Here is a 21,548-nt window from a genome sequence, read left to right as displayed (position 1 = left end):
CAATCGCATAATGATAAGATGAGTAACAAATATCGAAAATGGTAGTCAAATCAATGTCTAGTAAGTGGAACAAGGCGTCCATCTCCCTCTGAATGTCAATCAAAGGAATAGCATATACCAAATGAGAAGTACTAGGAGGCTCATATCGTACAATGTTATCCTTAAAAAGTGCCATGGTGTAGAAATCAAACTATTCGCCTTTTTTCCTTTTTGTATTTCCAGTTGTTAAGATAACTGATAATGTAAAAAATTAACGAATTAAATGTCAATTGAAACGTGAAAATCATACTTCCTTCATTTCAGTGGTTTAGCGTGTTGATTAGTCGCCTAATCTTATTTCTTTTGATATATTTGCTATGTTGACATCAAAACATACACGGACTACATGCGAATAAAATAACATAAACAGTCTCTACGCCTGATAAGAAACAAGAAATTGCCCAATGCTTTGTTTTTGATTTTCTTCGTCTTTTTCTAAAACTTTTCCGGGCCACAACGGGCCCTTAAATGACTACCAAACCACTTTGTAAGCTAGCTAACCTTTTTCAGAGATGTCAGTTACCCGTCTCACCCGGAAAGCTAATTCTTTAAAATGTTACTTCAAAATGTTTGTATGGCCCTTTGAAAAATTCATTAAATGTACTTATTTTTGATACCTGGGGCGGCCGACCGCCCCTCCGTGGCAGAGTCGCTGGCGGGAGAAGTTGGCGCGGCGAGCCGGTCGTCGGCTCCGATAACCGATACGTCACAACTAACCGTGTCGGCAGTTAATAACCACGTTTATACTTTAAGCACAAAGTTGCGTTTTAAAACGAGTATTAAGAGATTTTACTTTTACCCCTAAACTGGAGAACAATTTTCGAGGGAAAGAAAAAAAAAGAAGGCAGGTGAACTGGCTGTGAAAGGTGCAGCTATGCAGTCTTTTTAACTGTTTACTGCATTGAAAAACCTCATTGTTTGTGACGTAGTTCCTTTATTTTGGATCTCTTTTTTTTTTTTGATCACATGCAAGTACGATTTCTAAATAGTTTTGTTATAATCCGCAGTTGTGCAAGTGTAAACAAAATAAAAAGTTAAATGAATTAGCAGCAGTGTAAGTGGTTTAATATCAAATACAGCAATCTTTGTAAACATTTTACAAACTCAGGCACAGTGTTACGTACAACAGTGTGATATAAAATGACGTAAATACAAGTTATGTGTGAATATCAAGGCCGCTAAAACTGTAAAATAGTTGAGAAAAGTTTTCATGAACAACTGAGGTCTTATCAGTTCAGATAAGCACAGACCAAAGTCATGAAGCTTTTCGATGATTATGAAACCATGTAGATTATGGGTTTATTTTGATTATAAATTAAATTCTAAGAGCACTAGCATACAAGTTATAATCAAAATAAACACATAATCTACATGATTAGACTGCAACCATGTAGTTACATGGTTATCTACATGGTTAGAATTACATTACCTATATTTTGCTGTACCAGAAAATTAAACTTTCTACTTCACTGAGGTTCACTTATTATGACCAGACAAGCACAAACCTGAATTAATGAGTCCATTACTTTGAGGTGCCCTGGAGGGCACTTATAGCAGAAATCAACATTTCTTGCACATTTTTGGTATAATGCCTTTAGGAGAAACAAAAAAATAGCCCCAAATATGAGGTCAATAAAAATCTGGGTTCTGGTTAAAAAAATAAAAAAAAACCTGATCGTTTTATAGCCCGTTGTTTTTTAATGAAAAATTGTTCCAATTATTCAGAAGGCTTGCATATCTGAAACCACAGGATTTCCATTCCTTGTTCAAAATGGCATTTTCATACAAACATGTTGTACTAAAGCCTTTTGTTTATCCCACAAAAAAAAAAGTTTACTCCATGACTGAACTCTTGGATCAAGCTTTTATGTTGAAAAACAGGAATAAATAGGGGTTATGGTTGATCACCGGGTAATTATGAGTTGATCCACATAATTTGACACAAGATCTGCTCCAACAACAAATTGCAGTCTGTGTAGTTTAAATACACCTAAGTACGGAGTTAACATTGGTTAAGTGCAAAAGAACCGGCAACATTTTGGTAAATTTTCACTATACTTTTTATATATAGTGAGTATAGCAAGGTATTTTTGCACAGACTCCCTTGCAGTCTCCTAACAGTTTATTTCTAAAACTGTGTCAAATGATACAGTTGCCGTCTCTGACGGTTACTCTCCTTTCAATTTGTCTTGGACATATTTCATTTTTTTCGCAAGTGTAATGGCATCCAGGTGCAGGTTGCGGTTGAGAATGACTGAGCCACAGGTGAGCGCTCCAGCAAGGGCACCGGCGAAGCCACACACAAACACATCCTGCCCTGTAACACAAATCCAAAACAAGCAGCCTGATAAGTATTAGGACATGTTTTTGTTGATTTAGGGCCAGTGTGGTGCTCAAAGGAACTGACCTGTCAAGTAGAGGTTCTTCAGCGGGGTCTGAGGTCTCACCGTGGCATTGAGCTCTGGGCTGAACCGTGCCATACCATGATCAGCTCCATAAATCTCACCTTTCGGGGCCCCAATGTAGTGTGTGTTTGTGATGGGTGTTCCGGCATCAATGTATTCAATCTACGAATAAACAAAAAAAGGTACACAAACACATCTGGTGAATAAGCCACAATTTCAAGAGCTACTGAGAATAAACAAGTCTGCTGGTCTTGAGCCTTCACCTTGTCTCTGGTGATCTTGGGGAAGACTTCCATAACCACCTCAAGGATGGAGTCGATGAAAGCCTGCTTCAGCTCTTTGTACTCGGCTCCTCGGTTTGTGACTTTGCCATCTTTCCACTCCTTGAACCACTCGAAGTTTGCAAAACTAACCAGACTTAAGGTGGATTTGCCTGAGTGAGGGGAAAAAAAAAGTAGCAGCGTGTTTGTCTCATATAGGACACTGAATAAAACTATTCATGCATATACACACATGGTGTTGTTGCCATGAAGAAACTATCTGACAGACACTTGTGCTGTAGCATAGTACGGTTTGGTAGGTCTTCTTTAATTACACAGGGTTCATGGATCCTGATAACATTTGTTCATCATTAGTGTGTCTGTGGAGGTTCTCAGTCATCCAGGTTACGGTGAATACTTGTCAACATCTTGTTTTCTTGGCAATTTGCCTTGAATTTCTTCACTTGAAGACGTTTCACAACGTTTTGTGAAACGTCTTCAGCAAGTTTGACAAGTATTATTCACGGGATGGAACCAATCCTCGGCTAGAAAAAAGTGGCACTAGCTCAACTGGACTGTCAGGCACATACGGAGACATTGTACAACCAGCCACCCTCATTGACATCTTTAGTACAATTTTGGGGGGATTATGGAAGGTAGAGAAACCAACCAGGCACAGGAGGAAGATAAATACAACACTTTGCTTCAACCCCTGTGTTTGTCCATGTTAAATATTGATATGGGTTTGAGTTAATAAAAACGACAGCCCCTGACTGATTTTGTCCACTTTAACACCTGCAATCACTGGTTGCAACAAGATTTGTTGGCTTGAAAAACTAAAACATTAGCAAAGTTATGACTTCAGCCCTGATCTTTTTTTGAAATTTGAAGCAACTTGAAGTGGAAATAAAGTGTATGTATAGAATGCTGCTTTGCTTCAGTTTTGCTCACACCTGGAGATCTTTCCTCCCAGGTTGAGTCTTTAGCAGATGGAGAGGCAACAAACAGGAGGGGCACACTTTTAGCTGATTCCTCCCTCTTCCCATTCAAGTAGTTTTCCACCCTGGGAGAGAAAAAGTATTGACTCACACATGGGCAAAGTATATGAACCTGTGAAAACATGGCATTATTTATAACAGCAGACGTGGAGCCCACACATTTTTGTATTTGCACAACTATAAGCAGCTTGCATATGCAATTTTTAGTGTGCTTTCAGTTCTATGCCTTCATTTTCACAGCCACTTTTATGTGAAGCTTGATACTGAGCACTTTCACAAATCAACCTGAAGCGCAGACATGACACTTGAAAACCACATTAGCCTGGTCAGTCAGCGCCACTACAATGACAAGAAAGCTGTGAATTATCTGTGCAATAAGAGCTTACAGTTCATCAAAGTTGTTCTCAGTAAAGATCCAGTAGTTGTCAGCTTTCAGGCCCAATTCCTCCTTTGTTCCTGTCAGGCCCAGGAACACGCTGAGCCCCCCTTCACCATTCTTCATCATACTCAGCTGCCTCTGGATCGCTGCAAGTCACATGAGTCCCATCACATTATAATACGTTGGAAACACAGATTAAAAAGATGAGGACCTATTGAAGATCTGCATCCAATTACATAGCAGCATTGAATTCATCTCTATTTTCTTTACATTGTAAAGTATTTATTATATACTCGTGTGTACAAGTCCAAGTTATTGTTGGCTTATCTATAAAGAAGAAAATAGGTATGATCACTAGTAGCATGTTCTCAATTTTGAGTATTTCATGCTCTGTTAGTGAACACTTTAGCTGCTGATAAACCAACTTGAAATAGTTATCTTGTCTTTGAGGGGATGGAAAATATTTATCAAGTGACAGATAGGGATAAACGTTGTTGGAGAAAATTATATGAAACGTAAACAGAATAGATGACATGTTACACCAATAACTCCTCCAAACCTGGCATGGCCTGCAGTTCTTTGGGCAGCAGCTTCTGATAGGTATTGAAGATGCCAGCATTAGAGATGACCATCGGGGCATGAATATGTATTTCTTCCTGGCCTTTCATAACACTCACTCCTGAGGTCATTGAAAAAAATAGAATAAGGCAACAATGGAAGTAAATTCAAATTCCCAGAATTGTATGCTGTTCAAAAGCTGAACAGAATCTTGGTCACCTACCACAGGCCTCCTTTGCATCATTGAACAAGATACGGTTGACTGGGGCACGGACTAGAACAGCACCACCTGCCTTCTCTATGATAGGAATCATGTGGTACGCAATTTCACTGGCACCACCCTTGGGATACCAGGCCCCGTTTAGGTAGTGAGTGACCAGTAGGCTGTGCATGGCAAAACTGGCATCTTTTGGCATGTTTCCTGTAGATCAGGGATAGAAATGATCAACAATATGAGCAGCATAGCAAAGAAATGGTAAAGTAATACAGCCTCAGGGCAGAACAGGCCAGTGTCTCCCTGAGTCATCTTCAGGGTGGCCCCGGTCAGTGTCTCCTTGAGCCCATCCCAAGCCCGGATAAATGCAGAGGGTTGTGTCAGGAAGGGCATCTGGAGTAAAACTTTTGCCAAAACCAAACGTGCGAATCAAACCTAATAATTTCATACCGGATCGGTCGAGGCCCTGGTTCACAAAGACCACCATTGGTACAGATGACCTACAGGGTACCAATGGAAACTGGGCTACTGTGGGTCAAAGAAGGAGAGGAGGAAAGCATGTTCAGAAGCAGAGAGAGAAGAGGAAAGGCAAGAGTCTGGGACTGAGAGTAAGGAGTTTGAATACCAGGACTATGACAGGAAAAGGTAGAGAGTTGGTTGACATGATGCAGAGAAGGAAGGTGGATATACTGTGTGTCAAGGAGTTTGTTAAGAATGTTCTGGAGGTGAAAAAAATGTCGGATAGACTTATGAGTCTGAATCTGAAAATTGAAGGTGTGATGCTCATTGTTGTTAGTGGTTATGCCCCGCAGGTAGGATGTGAGTTTGAGGAGAAAGAGAAGTTCTGGAATGAGTTAGATGAAGTGATGGACAATATCCCCAGATATGAGAGAGTAGTAATTGGTGCAGACCAAATAGACATGTTGGTGCAGGCAATAGAGGACATGAAGAAGGGATGGGCAGATTTGGTATACAGGATAGGAACGCAGAAGGACAGATGGTGGTAGGCTTTGCAAAAAGGATTTAAATGGATGTAGTGAACATTTTTTTTCCAGAAAAGACAGGAACATGGGGTAACTTATAAGAGCAGAGGTCGGAGCGTGCAGGTAGACTTAATCTTATATGGACAAGGTAACCTGAAAGAGATCAGTGACTGCAAAGTAGTTATAGGTGAGAGTGTAGCCAGGCATAGGATGGTGGTTTGTAGGATGACTGGTGACAAGGAAGATCAAGAGGACTAAGGCAGCGCAGAGGACAAAGTGGTGGAAGCTGTAAAGGGAGGAATGTTTTATGGTATTCAGGGAGGAGCTGCATAGGGCTCTGGGTGGTCAGGGAGAGCTTCCAGATGATCGGACAACTACAGCTAATGTTATAAGGGAGACAGGTAGGAGAGTACTTTATGTATCATCTGGAAGAAACATAGATAAGGAGACTTGGTGGTGGAATGAGGAAGTGCAGGAGTATATACAGAGAAACCAGTTACCTAAGAAGAAGTGGGACACTGAGGGGACTGAAGAGTACACACAGTAGCACAGGGAAATACAGCGTAAGGTGAAGATAGGGGTAGAAGGCAAACAAAGGGCGTGCGATGACCTGTATGCTCAGTTAGACAATAAGGAAGGGAGAATGATCTACCGGTATATAGCTTGGCGAAACAGAGATAAAGATGGAAAGGATGTACAACAGGTCCGGGGGATTAAGGATGGAGAGGGAAATGTATTGACAGATGCTAGAGATGGAAAGAGAACTTTGAAATGAGGAAAATGAAAGAGAGGGTAGAAGAGGTGACTATTGTAGACCACAAAGTAGCAGAGATTAATAAAAGTGAAGTGAGGAGGCCATTGAAGAGAATGAAGAGTGGAAAGGCTATTGGTCATAGTGAGAGAGAATATGAAGGTAGTTGGTGTGAGTGAGGAGGATACAGAGAATAGGGTTAGATGGAGAAGGTTGATTTGCTGTCGCGACCCCTGGAGGGAAAAGCCGAAAGGAGAAGAAGATAGCAAAGAGATGGTAAAGAACAGCAAATCTGTTTTTACAGTAAGAAAAGCGGCCTTGTGTACCGTAGGTGCCGAAGATGTACATGAAGACAGCCCTGAGGTCCTTGTTCTCTGTCAGTTCGTTGACCACTTCAGTTAAGCTCCGCGGGGCGATTTTAAAGAAGAAGGACAAGCGTTTGGCCAAGCCAGTGTGGACCAGGAACTTGGCCAAGGGGACAGGGAGGAGCTTCAGCAGTGCCATGAGCCAGATGCCACGCCCTGCTTTCTGTGAGACGAAAAAAAGAAAAAAAAGGCATTGAGGGATGGTCAAGAAGACACCAGCATGAACAAAAAACACATTCCGCTCCTTAAAGTCCAAGCTGTGACTTAAGACAAGTGCTAGAGGATGGGTGGTCTCCATGTAAACACACTCACACTCCTATGGCTCCATGCAGACTCTCCTGATTAAACAGGCAATGATTGTAGTCTTTGATTTTGTCTATTGCAGGTTTACAGAAAGATAAAGCCATGGGAGTTGAGGGTTCTGTTGTTTCAGATATACTTTAATGTTGCATTTAAACTGAAGTCAGTGCAAATTAGAATAAGCCATACCTGACAAACAAAATTTGAACAAACAACTTACGGCATCCATGTCAGATTCTCTTTCCCCCCCATAGACAGAGAATAGCACCAAAATGTCCCTTTCACTCTGCTGAGTCTAATTTCCTCATTTATTGCAATTCAACCACTCTGATATTATGCAATGTCTCAAGTACCGAAAGACACGGCTGATAACCCTGAACTTTGATTCATTTACACATAAGGAGGATCAGCGAAAACACTGAATAATCTGGCATGCTAAAGTTCTAAACCCATAGTTCACATGGAGAAATGACAACTGGAAGATGAGGGGTAAAGGTCTTCGTAAGGTTGAAGCAAAGTAAACACTGGAAAATGCTCCTTGAGTATTTCTTTTGTGATCTTCAGTCAGCTCAAAGAGGGTTCTGAATTGAAATATGTTTTTGTACCAGAGATTCAGAGGTCGCAATTTAATAATAAACTGATGGATTATCTCACCTTGGCCAGCTTAATGTAGTCATCAATGGCTTTCTCCTCTCCAGGGAAGCATTTCTTTAACTCTTCAGGGAAACGGGTTCTGCCACTGTAGATGGGATACTGACGACGGTTTTCAGGTGGACCCAGCACTACCTGATCAAATGGATTTTCCAGGGGATCCCATTGCAGCTGTCCATTGGTCATCTGGTCCAACATACAGCGAAACGGCTTGTGTTCCAAAAGGTCACCAATGTAATGAATTCCTAAGGATGCATCAGAAAAGGATACCCTTTAGAGTTTTATGATATACAAAACCCATAGTTTGTTGTTTGATCATAAACTGGCTCACTGCAAAGGAGAAAAGAGGAGAAAAAATCCCTATTTACAGCTCCAGTACTTATTAAGAAAAAGTTATCTGGAAAGAAAACAGAGTCAAACTATATACTTGATCTATTTGTCAGACTCCCGTCTTACCAACATCAAACTCAAAACCCTTCTCTGTGAATGTGTGGCAGCATCCCCCAGCTCGATCGTGCTGCTCCAGAACAAGGACTTTTTTTCCAACTTTTGCCAGCAGCACAGCAAGTCCAAGACCCCCAATCCCGCTGCCAATGACGATGGCATCTAGGTTCTCAGGGACCTTAGTGGCCAGAAAGCCTGTTGAGGAGAAAGCAAGATATGAAGGATGATTGGTTCGTCGACACACACAGCATGAGTACAACCAGAAACAGCACTTGAGCTCTGACAAATTGCATTGCTATTTTGATTACAACAGAAATTATACAATATCAAATCAAAATTTAATTTTCTATTTTGTAAATTTGACTTTCTGAAAATTGTGAGAACAGTGTTCCGTTTTTTAAATGAAGAGATGAAACCTGTAACCACATGTTGACATGATAAATTGCATCAAATAACTTTAATAAAGTTCAAAGGGATTTTATATGAACAGAGGAAAAATTTGAGCTCAATGTGAACTGGAGCAAGAAAATTGGTAACTGGAATGGAAAGACAAGCTTCTAACAGATGCTCAGTTAAACATGTCTAACGATGAATTGTAAGACTGATGGGAACATGTAAGTCTGCTACTTAAAACAACGTGCAATAACTGTCATACAAATCGACACAGCTTTGAGGTTTTTATTTGTAATACGCACATTAGCGCCGTCACTTTTCTACAATTTGCCAATGTGAAATTCCACTTTTGGTGAGACAAACAGGATTATCTGTTTGACTAAATATTGGATGAGGAACCTTGACACAATGGACGTGCCGCAGCTTACCTTGTTTGAGCACTTTTTTTCTCTCTTTCCGGTCATAAACCATTGGTTTCAGTGGTTCCCGCGTGTCCACATCGAAGGGATTTGGTCCCGCGCTTCTGAAGACATATTTTGCGATAAATATGACCAAAGCCCCACATAAAATCGCCACAGTGATCCACATCGTGCTGTCAAGAGAGAAGAGTCACTGACACAACACCCTCTATTCACACTTCCGTATTAGTTTACCTAAGAAACCGCCCACTGATAATGTCAGCCAATCAGATCCACTCGCTGCCATCAGGGACCTTCGCGTCCGACCAATGAACGTCTCTGTTTGCCACCCCCAGGAAACAGTGACTATTGACTCCACTCTCTGGTTACGTAAAAGTTTTAAAGAACTTGTGTCTTCTCCAAATAAGAAGCGATAAATAAAACCTATTTTAAATCATTTACCACATTCAAGTTTTTTTTAATCTGACGCTACAGAGATTCAATCACGTTGAGTGACGTCTTCCCGCTTGATAATCTGTAATTTTAAAAGACTAGAAAATATGAAATGAAATAAATTCACCCAAGTGGTTTGATGAAATTTACCCATAACTGTGAAGGAGTCACAATGAAGGTCATTTCACGAAGTTTTCAAGTGGTCTACTGAGACTGCTAATCAAAATTAAATAACAAAACAAAACATGACTTTTCAAATACTTAACTTTACGTACAACAAATGCACAAAGATACCTTCTAATTCTCATTGTGTGTATGTGCGTGGATTGTAGACGCCAACGTCGAGTGTGTGCTATATCTGGAACAAAATATGTGACTGTCAAAAAACAAGATCTTTATAGGTCTGACATTTTATAACAATCTGATCTTTACAAGAGTTTGTCTTTTCCCCGCACAGCAAAATAAAAGGAGAGAGGAGGGCTTTGCTCAAACTAATTCAAACCTGGGCTACAGCAGTACTTATTTAAGTGGTGACTTCGATCATTTACTTGCTCAAGAAAAATAAATGTATTATCTTAATTTTCCCATACAAAAACAGGTGATCTATCATGAAACCAGTCAGGATTATTTTGTTACACTCCTAAGAGTGTTGCTGTTATGTCTCCTTACTGGAATTAGATTTCTGACACAGAAATCACTTGAAATTGAACTTTTTATTTTATTCTAAGTTTACAAGTATGTATCCCAGTTCCTTGAATTATTTTATTTGGCTGATTCTGAATGTCCAGAGAAGTTCAACCAGAAAAAAGTGCAAAATCCCCACAGCCACTTCTAGATTTTATTTTTGCTCAAAAAACAAAACCAAAAAATAAAAAATCACCTGCATCCTAGCATGCACCCTTGCATCATTACACCTCACAACTCATTTGCTCTATTACATGTTTGTAAAAAAAACAGTCCACATTTTATATAAGAAACACTTCTGAGAGGCGCCTTTCTCCAGTTATCGCTGCTCACCCTGCACAATGTCCAGGCTACTGTCAACAGGCTGCTCCCACGTCCAAACCAAACTTTCACACACCAGTATGGTTCCTCTGAAACCATATTCTACGAGAAATAGGATTAATAACTTTATATCAAGTTTTGAGTCAAACCATTGCCTTTCTGCACAAGCACAGGGCTCATTACAATGCCTGCCATGGGCATGTAAAAATTGTGTCATTGGTGCATTTTCTTGTGTATGTATGCACCCCCACCTACAGGACGGGGCTGGCTAATCTACATAACTGTTTGCTATACCCCTCAAGCAGAGATCTCAAAGTCCAAAACCCACAACACAGCCAGAGCCGACATTGCAACAGGGGTTGTGGTTGAATCAAGAGGTCGTCCCTGCAGGGGACGTCTTGAGCGAAACCCATCAGAGCGCCTTTGGCCTTTGCTCGGTTGTCCAGCCTTGTCTGAAATCGCACTGCTCTCCGACAGGGCTGGCCCAATGGGAGAGGGCAGGGAGGGGTCACAACAGTCAACATGGGAGAAAAGAACACAAGAATACAAATGGCAGTTCCAGCATGTTTTTTCCTCAAACCAGAGTTGACCTTGTTACATAATGACTGGTACGGCAAAGGGTTTGATGGGATAAAAAAAGGAATGAATAAACGACAAAGGGTCAAGCATGGCAAGAAAAATCAGAAGCCCTTATCTGGTGTCCGCTTTTGGCATTTATTACCTCATCTTTTTTCCAGCCTTTTCATCTTTAAAATATTTTTTGATAATTTTCTTTTTTTATCTCTAAAACTCAAGGATGACAGATTTATTTCAATTGCAAAAAGCACTCCCAACCTGGAGGAATAAAATAAAACAGTAGGTTCTAATGTGCATGTGTTAAGTCATGATTTGCAGTTATGTTTGATTATATTTACATGTCTGGTATGTTTCCTGGTACGTCAACAGTGAATGTTTGGTATACAGTAACCTGTGCAAACCATTCTTGAGTGTATGGGTGTGTGTGTGTGTGTGTTTGGTACAATCAAGACAGCTTTCAAATGTAATACACTTCCGTTTTGGGATGGTTAATTACAATGATTTAAGGTCCGTGTGGAGAAGGGAGGAGGAAGAGCAGGAAGACTCTCTCCAGCTCCCAGCCTGGCAGCGGTAGTGCAGGTCAAGTTCAAAAAGGGCGAAAAGTAAAACGGGCGGTGGGTTTTCCTCTCCTGAAGCAGGACATTGTCACTCCATCTGTCAGGTGGCCAGTGTGATGATGCGCTCTCCTGGTCTGACTGTAACACTCGCTTCTGGCATAAAAGGACGTCACTGCAGTACCAACCCAACCTGGGAAACAACAGTGCTGTTCAGGATTTTTTTTTTGCTTTGTTTTAAATCTTTGGCCTTAAAAAGGTATAAAACATACCTTTTCGGAGCCCATGCTTGGACATTTCCAATTATACAGATAATACTGTAGATTGCCATCGCCAATGCCAAACTTGAGCTTCTCCAAGAAGGTCTTGTTTTCCATTAGATCCAGTGCATTGAAGACATCAAACCCTTTCTGCAAAAGATCAGAGGGAAAGGAACCATTAGATCCCTGGGGGATGTGCATGGCAAAAGGAGCCTGGATGAATGCACTGCTGAGTCACACACAGATTTGGCCAGGATGAGGGCATCGGACATCAGGTCGAGCAGCGGGGTGACCGTGTGCACATTGTAGAAGGAGTATGCTGCCTTTAGACTGCGATGCACAGGATGGTTCATAATGGTTGAGGGCAGTGTGTAGAAACTCAAGAAATCCGTGATTTTGCCACTAGTCTGCAAAGAGAAAAATATAACCCTCAGATACTGTGTGACACAAAGGCAGGTATTTTTTTTTAAGTATTCAAAGACTCCCTGACTCATTAAAATGTAATAATAGAAGGGTTTACAATTAACAACAAATTAGGGATATATAGTAAATGAGATATATATTTATAAATTTACCTCCACCAGGTAAGTATCAATAATGTTTTCTCGGGGTAGCAGCCAATGAGCCACCTCCTCCTGGTTCATAACAGGCACCAGGTTGAATTGACTCAAATACTCCTTGAGGAGGCGATGCACGAGTGGTACGTCCTTCTTTGTCATCAGCCGCAGACCGGTAGTCTTCGGGGCCTGGACAAGTGAAAGCAGTTATTATGGAGCAATTTCATGATTTATGAAAGAAAGGTTTCCTGGTTTTAAGTGTATTATTTGCACATTCCACACCTCAGGCAGGCGGTATAACTTCATGGTGCGCTGCATAGTCATGTTCCTGCTCAGGTGGGAGAACTTCACCTCGATTAGTTTGCGGGGGTTCAAAGAGCGATGCCAGTATCTGCACACAAAAAAAAAGGTTTACAGGTATTTGCCTAACATCAGGATTGAAAGAGTTGAACATGCTCATAGAAAACCAAGACCCACCTGCATGTGCCCACTGGTTTTGGCAGAACCACTCCAGCAGTGTAAACAGCCTGAAAAATGCCCTGAAGGTTGACCCGTCTGGTGATCTCTCTAATTAGAACTGGAGCCACCCGTTTAGAGCGAAGCTTCTTGTGGACGCACAGAAAATTGATCTCAACCATTTTCTTTTCTCTGCAAGACCAGAATACCGATGTGAGCATCAAAAAGAACTAACATGATACAACTTGTGTCATAATAGCAAACCCAACTGTTGGAGTGGATGGATAATATCAAGTGAGTAGGATGCTCGAAATGACTGTTTTTAATGGTCAGTTAAATTTGAAACAGCATGCTTGCTTACATGTCATAGATGTGGATGGTGGCAGGAATGGCACTGATGAAGCCAACCAGCTTCTGATTGGAGTTTACCCTGACCCCGCAGTGCCACTGGGGGAGCCAGCCAGGGGGTCGCAGAGCCCTGGAAACATGGACAAGACACATCTGATAATTTGGTCCCCTCAAGTCACCAAACTCCTTCATCCAAATATACCAATGCTTCTTCCTTAGTTGCAAAAATAGATTGGCGCATTGCCTTAAGCAAAATTCACTAATGATAATAAGTTACCAGAGCAGGAACTCGGGGGAGTAGTCAAATCTAAACATGTTGTCGTCATCTTCCACGTAGTTCTCATTGAGAAGGGTGTAAAGCTCCTTCAGCTGGTTTGGGAGAAAATGAAAAAATTATTATTGTGTTCACAATAATAATTTTAGGAATACTGTCAAATCATAGACACTGTTTGAGCAACCTTGTCATTGAGTGTGTTTGTTCTTACACATTTCTGAACACTGGGATTCCATTCTTACTAACACCAGGATCGATTCTGCTCCCCTCTTTAGCCACACCAATATTGATTCCTGGCTATTTGTTTTTTAAGTGTGTTTTCATTGTAGCTTTATTACAAATTATTTGCACTTCTGTTTTCATTTATGTAACCCTAGTGAAGATAGCCATTGGTTAAATATTGAATAGAATTTCATCATTTGAAAAATTCATTTTAGTGATATAAAATGTCTAAATTAGATAAATAGGATAAAAACATATTATTTCATATTGTTTGTGAATAGTTTGGTTTAGTTTAATAGTACTGTTGTTTTAAGAAATGGTAGATCTATCAACCAATCATAACGCTGATAGTGATTCTGTTCCAGAATTTACAAGAATGAATTTAAAAAAACATGATATACAGAGTCATGCCGTTGAGCTGATCTAATGAGTGAACAAAGAGGGGAACCGATATTAAGTATTCTTGATGTTTATTTTATTTCTTGAAGTGTTTTATTTAATGTTCTGTGTATGCTGATAGACTGTGGTTACTTTGAACATTTTCCTGCTAAGTTTGATGACTGTATTACCAGAGGAGCGGTGAACTGTTGAAGCACATGCGTCCAGCGCATGGACATGAAAGCTTGATGGCGAGCAACCCACGATAAAACCCTCGACTCGACGTTGTGTAATTTCATTAGGAGAAATTTTCTACTCTTCTGTTCTCCTCACTTTTAGAAAACGAGGACTTTGAACTGCAATGCCAACTGAGTACAGTTTTCCAACTGTTTACCGAGAGTGAATCTCAACGCGGCCATAAGGAAAGAGAGCTTTGCATTCATCTGCTGACTTTGCATTGGCTTGCTAAGGGACTGATTGAGTAGCAGGATTTTGATAAATGTGGAGCTGTATATTCACTTTATGTTTCATTTTTTGTGGCATACCTTGAATATGTTGACCTGTGAATCTGAAGTGTTATTGCAATTGAAGGTGTATTTCCTTTTGGGTTAATTGAGATGCTTAATGTCACTCAATAGTTTCTATGGCTGAAATAGCCAGCTATTAGGAAGGTACCGGTAATACCAATACTGGATCTCTATACTAACATTGGCCTATGTTGATTTGAAAGAAAAATAACCTACTGCTTAAACATTAAAAAGTAGGAACTGAATTAAGAACCTACGATAAAGACTGAAAAATAATTTAAAAAGAGCTCAATTTAGATATTGAAATTAAATATGTTTATATCAATAGAAGAATCATTATTGTTTCTTAACTTAGAAGGAAACAAGGGTTGAAACTGAAACTCATCCTTTGCATGTCTGTGTAAATGGTTTTGCGTACTTACTGTTATGTCTCTGTAAGTGTCTATATGGTACTGATTTGAAATTACTATTTCTAACTACAATTCTTTTTGATGGTCATAGAATTTTTTTTCCAGGAATTTTTACCAGAAATAGCAAAAACATTGCAACCATCATGTATCACATTTTTTCTCAAATAAAAGCCATGCCTTACATTTTTTTGTGGCATAGTTGCATAAATTGAAGCAGATTCTACAATGTGCCATGGTCAGAAAAACAGCATTAGCATAATGACTAAGAGAGAAAGCAGTTTTCAGTGTCCATGCTCACTTACCACAGCAGGGTTTCCCAGGTCCAGGGTATCCCAGCTGAAGCCCTGAGGGAGGCTGTAGGGCTCCTCGCGAATATGGTCTTTGTCAGGCTCAATGGAGCCATGTGAAGTCACCGTTTCCCCTAGAGTAAAAAAACAGTTTTATTGTCAAGGTGCAAAACAAGGACACAGTAAATCTGTTGAGAACAGAAAGACAGATGTCACACCTAGCTTGGGCACAGGCTGCGTGTCCCAGAACTGGTAACTCCTCCGACTCGCCTCTTCCATGGTTTTGGCAGGGCCTTGGCCTACAGAGAACAGTTCTATGGCCTTTTGGATTTCTTGTAGCTTATCAGCTGGCAACGAATTCACCTGTGATAGGAAAATAAAAAATAAAAAATGAGTAAGTGGGGCACAAATGAACAACACTTTGAATAAGGGGAGAACAAATCAGTAAGAGGACAGATGCACGCTCTTCTGCCTGTGACAGAAAATCCAGTCTCTGGTTTATTTGTCAATTTGATGATTGAACAAGAAACGAGTGGCTTAGAGGCGGCAATGAACCACCAGGTCGTACACTCACTCACTCACTCACTCACTCACTCACTCACTCACTCACTCACTCACTCACTCACTCACTCACTCACTCACTCACTCACTCACTCACTCACTCACTCACTCACTCACTCACTCACTGAAAGATGGTCAGCCCAATGAAAAACAAACTAGAAAGAAGGCAAAGAAGTCATCACAGTGAAATTTAGTTGCACAAACAAAGCAGAGGATTGTTTTGGAGCTTAAATAAGAAAAATACATCCTGGCATCCCTCCAAGCATGTTTTCTGTGCACTTACGGAATATTAAACACCTATATTTATAGAGTTTACAACATATTCATGAAATATATATTGTTCTTTTTACAACTTTAAAGGTAATTTTAAAAAGGAAGGAGGTTTCACACACATTTCATTTTTGGCGGTTTCGTCACTTATTGTTAAAAAGTCGGTGTGAAAGATGCTTTAGATCAGCTGTTCCCAACCTTTTTTGTACCAGGGACCAGGTTTATTCATGAAATCTTTCTGCGGACCAGTTAGAGGCGCAGGGTTTCAAATAATAAAAACTTTCTTCAGTTCACAGTATTTAATCTGAATACATCGATTACACTTTATATTAGGCTATTACAATATTAAGTGCGGCAGTAAGGAGAAGGTGGAAACAGTCATTTTTCAAACTGATATCCAGAGGGTCTAATGAAAAAACTAATTTGTACCAAGAAAGACTTTTTTTGTGGACTGGTACCAAATGATCTGCAGACCAGTACTGGTCCGGGGCCCAAGGTTTGGAGACCCCTGCTTTTGGTTCTGTATTGATAAACTGAAAAATGAAATTCCAATAACTTTGTAGCCATCGATCAATAAATGAAAAAAGGCCGGTTTAACATTGTGTGAACAATGTGTGTGTGGGGGGTTAATACTTAAGTGACATGGGTCACTTGGGTCAGCTAAGCTAATCCTAACTTACTGTGAGGGCTTGTAGCCTGTGATATCCAGATACAAGGTTTAATGACACACACACACACACACACACACACACACACACACACACACACACACACACACACACACACACACACACACACACACACACACACACACACACACACACACACACACACACACACACACACACACACACGGACTGTAAAGTTGTACATGTTGCAGTCCACAGGGCTTAATGTACGTCCTTCGTCTTCCATGTATTACAAGCATGCAACCCATTCATGAGGAGCGCAGGAGGAAGCTGCAGGCCAGTAGGAGTCATACATGTTTCGTGATTTTTTTTTTTTTTTTTTTTCCCCACGGATTTTCTGTTACTGATAGAATTAAGTCATGCCTTGGCAAGGGGGTCTTGAGCAGCTTCTGTGGCACCAGATTTCTTCTTCTTTTTCTGCTTCTTTTTCTTCTTCTTGGCACCAGTGTCGTCACCCAGGCCCCTGTCACTGACAGACAGAAATAGAAGGCATCCATGTTACCATCTCTGACTGAAGAGGCTTCCTGGTAAATGGGGCTTTTATCATTGCCGATCTCTGCCCGCGGTGGTGTTTTTTTTTCCCCTCCACCTAGTGAATTCACTTCAAATATTCAGCTTCCCCTGGCTCGGTTTTATTATTTTCCATCCCCAAAGGAAATTTCCTTCTGCCGACCTATCAAATGCTCCACTATGTCCAATCGCTAATCACTCACGATTTGTGCATTTGCCACCGCTCAGGTAGTGCACAAGGCATTCGGTGAAGACATCTTTAGACTCTGAGCCAAGAGAATACTGAACAGATCGCAGACAGACAAAGAAAAAAATAAAGGTTGCAGCAAAGCAGCTAAACAAAGAGTTACTTGAAACTCCATAAAACAATAAATGATCTTTGAAAGCCAAGAGAAGCTGCAGGTCCCCTCAGGTTCATCACTATGAGCAACACCTCCATTTGACAAATGGTTGTGACAGCATTTAATATGCATCTTTAAAACTGTTGTACCTTCTATATCATCAAATACAACACAACCAGCCATCTTAAATCATTTTACACTAGATATGAGCATCCCAAGCTAATTAAAAAAGTGGGCTATGCTGTCCAGTGAGTGCACACCAGCCAGGTGTATTAATAGGGATTACCTATTTTATAACTTTCTGGCATTTCTATAAATGATTAGACACACTCAAGTGCCAAATCAAAAAAGCAAGGATACCATTAAACAGATATTTCCTACCACCCAACCAAGATTTAGTAATACAATTACTGTGCCAGGTCACATGATTAGCTGGAATAGGTTCATCGACTTTCCTCCATCTAGATTGTGAAACATGTGCCTTTTTGATGGCCCAGAGTGTAGTTTTGAGGGAAAAAAGCTCTTTAAAAACCCAGGCTACACACTTTTGTTAGTACTTTGGTATAGTAAGTACAGTCTACATTTTCAAGTACAATTTGTAAGTTCAAGACACAGAGACGCTGTCAATCTGTTTCAGCATTTTTTGCTGATATAACAAAGAGGGGTCGAGAATATACAGGTCTTACAAGACCCTCTCGCAGCTTGTATCAGAAACACAACTTCTTATCAGTTCAAATTTGAGGAGCAACACCCCCCCACCCATCCATCTTCAGTCCTGTGAGAGACCGCATACTTACAGAGGATAATCTCATTATTGTCCAAGAGAGTAACAGGACCAAGCACTGGCCTGTATTTGTAACACCAGCACAGATGGTGAATCACATGACCTTTGGAGAGGAGTTTGTGGTTTCAATACCCATGTACATGTGTATGTACAAGGGGTCAGTGAGCGACTGGGACAATGAACAACAAAACATTCAATAGTTTGTTCCACAGGCTTCCACTTGAACAGAGTAGTCCAGTTCACAGCAAGGACACGTCTCTTTTTGGTTTGTGTGCGTGTGTGCGCAGAATAGCTCATCTATGCTTAACCAGACAGCTTAACCATGTATTTCACTACATTGAATGACCAGTGTGATCACTTTCTCCTTTAAGTTGGTCCCTGCTTTGCAGTCTGCAATAAATCTGTAGAATTGCAAGGTGAATATAACTTAAATAAAGAGAACAATATAATTCTGCAGCGTAAAGTTGGGAAGGACCATTCTGATTTAAAGTAATGTTTTTGCAAAATGCATGCAAACCTGAAACAAAGGTGCTGCATGTGAACCCAGATACATTTTTGATCAGTAACCATAGACAGATGTCATGAACATCCCATCTACCCTTCATTCTACTCGCCAAGATCACAAGGACACCCTTCAATATTTGCAAGCTTGATCACCGCGTTAGGTAAATTTTTTACAGAGCCACGGCTACGAAATAATGTAATTCTCCTCCAAGCCTGTTCAGGAGCATGCTCCTCAGGACTGGCGGATCATTCATACTTGTGATTACAGAGGGATTAAAAGCCATGTTGATTCTCCGGACTTATAAGGCCTAGTAAGGGAGACAACTTTAACTATCTGCAAGGGAATCGACGCTGCGTTTGGACGTTTTGCCTTATTTGGAAGGTGTTTGCACCGACATTCATTCTCAGACAATAGGGGTTTGACAGCTATGCTAGCCTGCAAGCTAACTTAACTAGCAAAATGTCAACTGTGATTGACATGAATTGCATCAACTGGATACAGTGCACGTGGCTGAGCGAATAAAATAGTATCCCGTCAGCTTAAGTCCATTAGTCTATATTTCTATAAGGTCAGTGAGAATAGGAAAGCAGGCGTGTTCAATAATTAGCTTAGCATTCTACTTCACTTTGATTTTCTGTCGTGCTACAACGCCTTGCTACCAAGCGCAGGGCTCGGAGAACGCAAGCCGAAATCCCACCCACATTGCGCTCTAGACCAATCATATCATAGTACGGTCAGGAAAACTTCTCAACCAGCCAATTGAGTGACAGTAAATGGGCGGGACATCTTCCATAAACGGCTGTCTCACCCCGACTCCTCGCCGTGGCTCTACTTCGCCTCTTCTTTTCCCTGCTCGAAGATTACCGTCGTAATTTTTACGCCGCTACAGTGCTAACACGCATTCTCACCCATCATCAAAGTGGTGCTCTTCATTTTCGCAGTCGCTGCAGTGTCCGTGATCCTCTACATCTTCTTTCTCCGGCATCGGTGCTGTCTCATTCTCATCCGCCATCTTCAACCAGGAAGTAGGAGAGCCACCGCATGTCCCCGACGCATTTAAAGCTCCCTCGACGCTATTGGCTCCGAGCGTTAGCGGAAATAGCGCTGCAGACCTCTCTCGGTACCATGGATTCAGATAGTTAACACAAAAAACAATGTTCCGCTGCGTTGTCACGGAGACGAGCTTATACATTTTGTAAGATAACACACACTTAAGAATGTTTCTGTGGTCTCCTACTTGTAGGATTTCTCATTCTTTTCAGGTCTTGACCCCAAACTCCTCGCCACCTCGAAGTTGACATGTCAAAAATATTTGTTCTCTTCAGACTCTTATATTAATAACCACAATGACCTTTTAAAAATTCCAATTCGGTTAAATAAGCAGCAACAACTTGCTAACTTGGGGGCAACTTTTTATCTCAACATTTATCTTTACGAGAGTATTGCACATTTTAGGGGGGGTTCTATGCAGAAAGTCTTGGTAAACCGTCCAAGTAAAATTCAATGAGAGAAACAAATATTGGTAAATGTAATTAATACATTACTACTACTACTACTACTACTACTATCATTAAATTGTAACTATGTACACAGGTGTTTCAGAAATTTAAGGATATGGTAGTCATGGAAGTGCATTGGTAAATGGATGTAGGACGGCAAAGCACATTTCTGAATCATCTAATTATGATTTCTTACTTATGTTTTATTGTCTAATGTCATATGATGTCAAAATTTTCTTTAATTTTATCCCAAGAAGAAAATGAACAAAAAGGACTCCAATGGCTTGTGGCAATTTAAGTGTGTTTATGTATTAGCTTGAGTTGTTTTTTCTTTTGTAAAATGTTTACATTTTTAAATTATAGTCACTGCACATATTTCTTAGAAATAGCTGTCAAATCAACATGCTTACTTTCTCAATAAGTTGAAATGAAGGCATTTGTTTTGTTGGCCATAAAAGCTAAATACTACATTTTTCATATGAGAAGAAAAAGTCTTTGTTGCTCTCAAATACATTTGCATTAGAACCATGTGATCTGTCATTTAGCCTGAGGGCAAAACAACATTGTGGCATTTGCTAAGAAACATTAAATGTCAGTATATAAGGACAATTTGGGCTATTTTTCAGTGGCATATGATGTAAAATACGACATTCTGCCTTTTACATAAAGAATCTTACAATAGGAGTATGTGGCCCTTAATTGTAGCTTTTTTGAGGGTTGGTGAGTTTATTTATTTTTTCTTTGCTTTGCTTTAAATCCGATTGTCAAACATCAATGGTGATGTCATGAAACCCTATGTGTTTCTAATGGGCCTGGTATTTGGGGATCGTCGACAAAGACGCAGATTAATCGTTAGAGTCAATTCATGGCAGTTTTCATTGAGTTTTTTTCATTATATTTTTTGAAGGCTCATTAAAAACTAACTCACTATCACTTGTTTGCTT

General features: G+C 40.4%; 2 protein-coding genes across 2 annotated transcripts; both read right to left on the bottom strand.

Annotated features, from left to right (window-relative positions):
- Positions 1 to 1,082: 1,082 nt before the first annotated feature.
- Positions 1,083 to 9,368, bottom strand: retsat.2 (retinol saturase, tandem duplicate 2). The gene is made up of 11 exons (XM_086176167.1): positions 9,169 to 9,368; positions 8,360 to 8,542; positions 7,907 to 8,148; positions 6,914 to 7,115; positions 4,863 to 5,060; positions 4,641 to 4,760; positions 4,089 to 4,227; positions 3,658 to 3,767; positions 2,708 to 2,877; positions 2,447 to 2,606; positions 1,083 to 2,356 (listed from the first exon to the last, which is right to left on the bottom strand). Exons 1-11 carry the CDS (start codon positions 9,326 to 9,328, stop codon positions 2,208 to 2,210), a joined length of 1,833 nt encoding a protein of 610 aa, XP_086032293.1. The 5' UTR covers positions 9,329 to 9,368; the 3' UTR covers positions 1,083 to 2,207.
- Positions 9,369 to 11,289: 1,921 nt separating this feature from the next.
- Positions 11,290 to 20,172, bottom strand: nmt1a (N-myristoyltransferase 1a). Its single transcript, XM_086176168.1, has 12 exons — positions 20,014 to 20,172; positions 17,329 to 17,434; positions 15,664 to 15,808; positions 15,461 to 15,579; positions 13,625 to 13,716; positions 13,361 to 13,477; positions 13,021 to 13,191; positions 12,826 to 12,934; positions 12,562 to 12,732; positions 12,229 to 12,393; positions 11,999 to 12,136; positions 11,290 to 11,919 (listed from the first exon to the last, which is right to left on the bottom strand). The coding sequence occupies exons 1-12, from the start codon at positions 20,115 to 20,117 to the stop codon at positions 11,899 to 11,901; spliced, it is 1,458 nt and encodes a 485-aa protein (XP_086032294.1). The 5' UTR covers positions 20,118 to 20,172; the 3' UTR covers positions 11,290 to 11,898.
- Between the last annotated feature and the right edge of the window lie 1,376 nt (positions 20,173 to 21,548).

The sequence above is a fragment of the Fistularia commersonii genome, chromosome 28, assembly GCF_037954325.1.
Source record: "Fistularia commersonii isolate RoL2024-O1a breed Wild chromosome 28, RoL_Fcom_v1.0, whole genome shotgun sequence".
Lineage (NCBI taxonomy): Eukaryota > Metazoa > Chordata > Actinopteri > Syngnathiformes > Fistulariidae > Fistularia > Fistularia commersonii.
The sequence above is the reverse complement of the archived record's forward strand: the minus strand, read 5'-3'. Positions and strand labels throughout refer to the sequence as shown.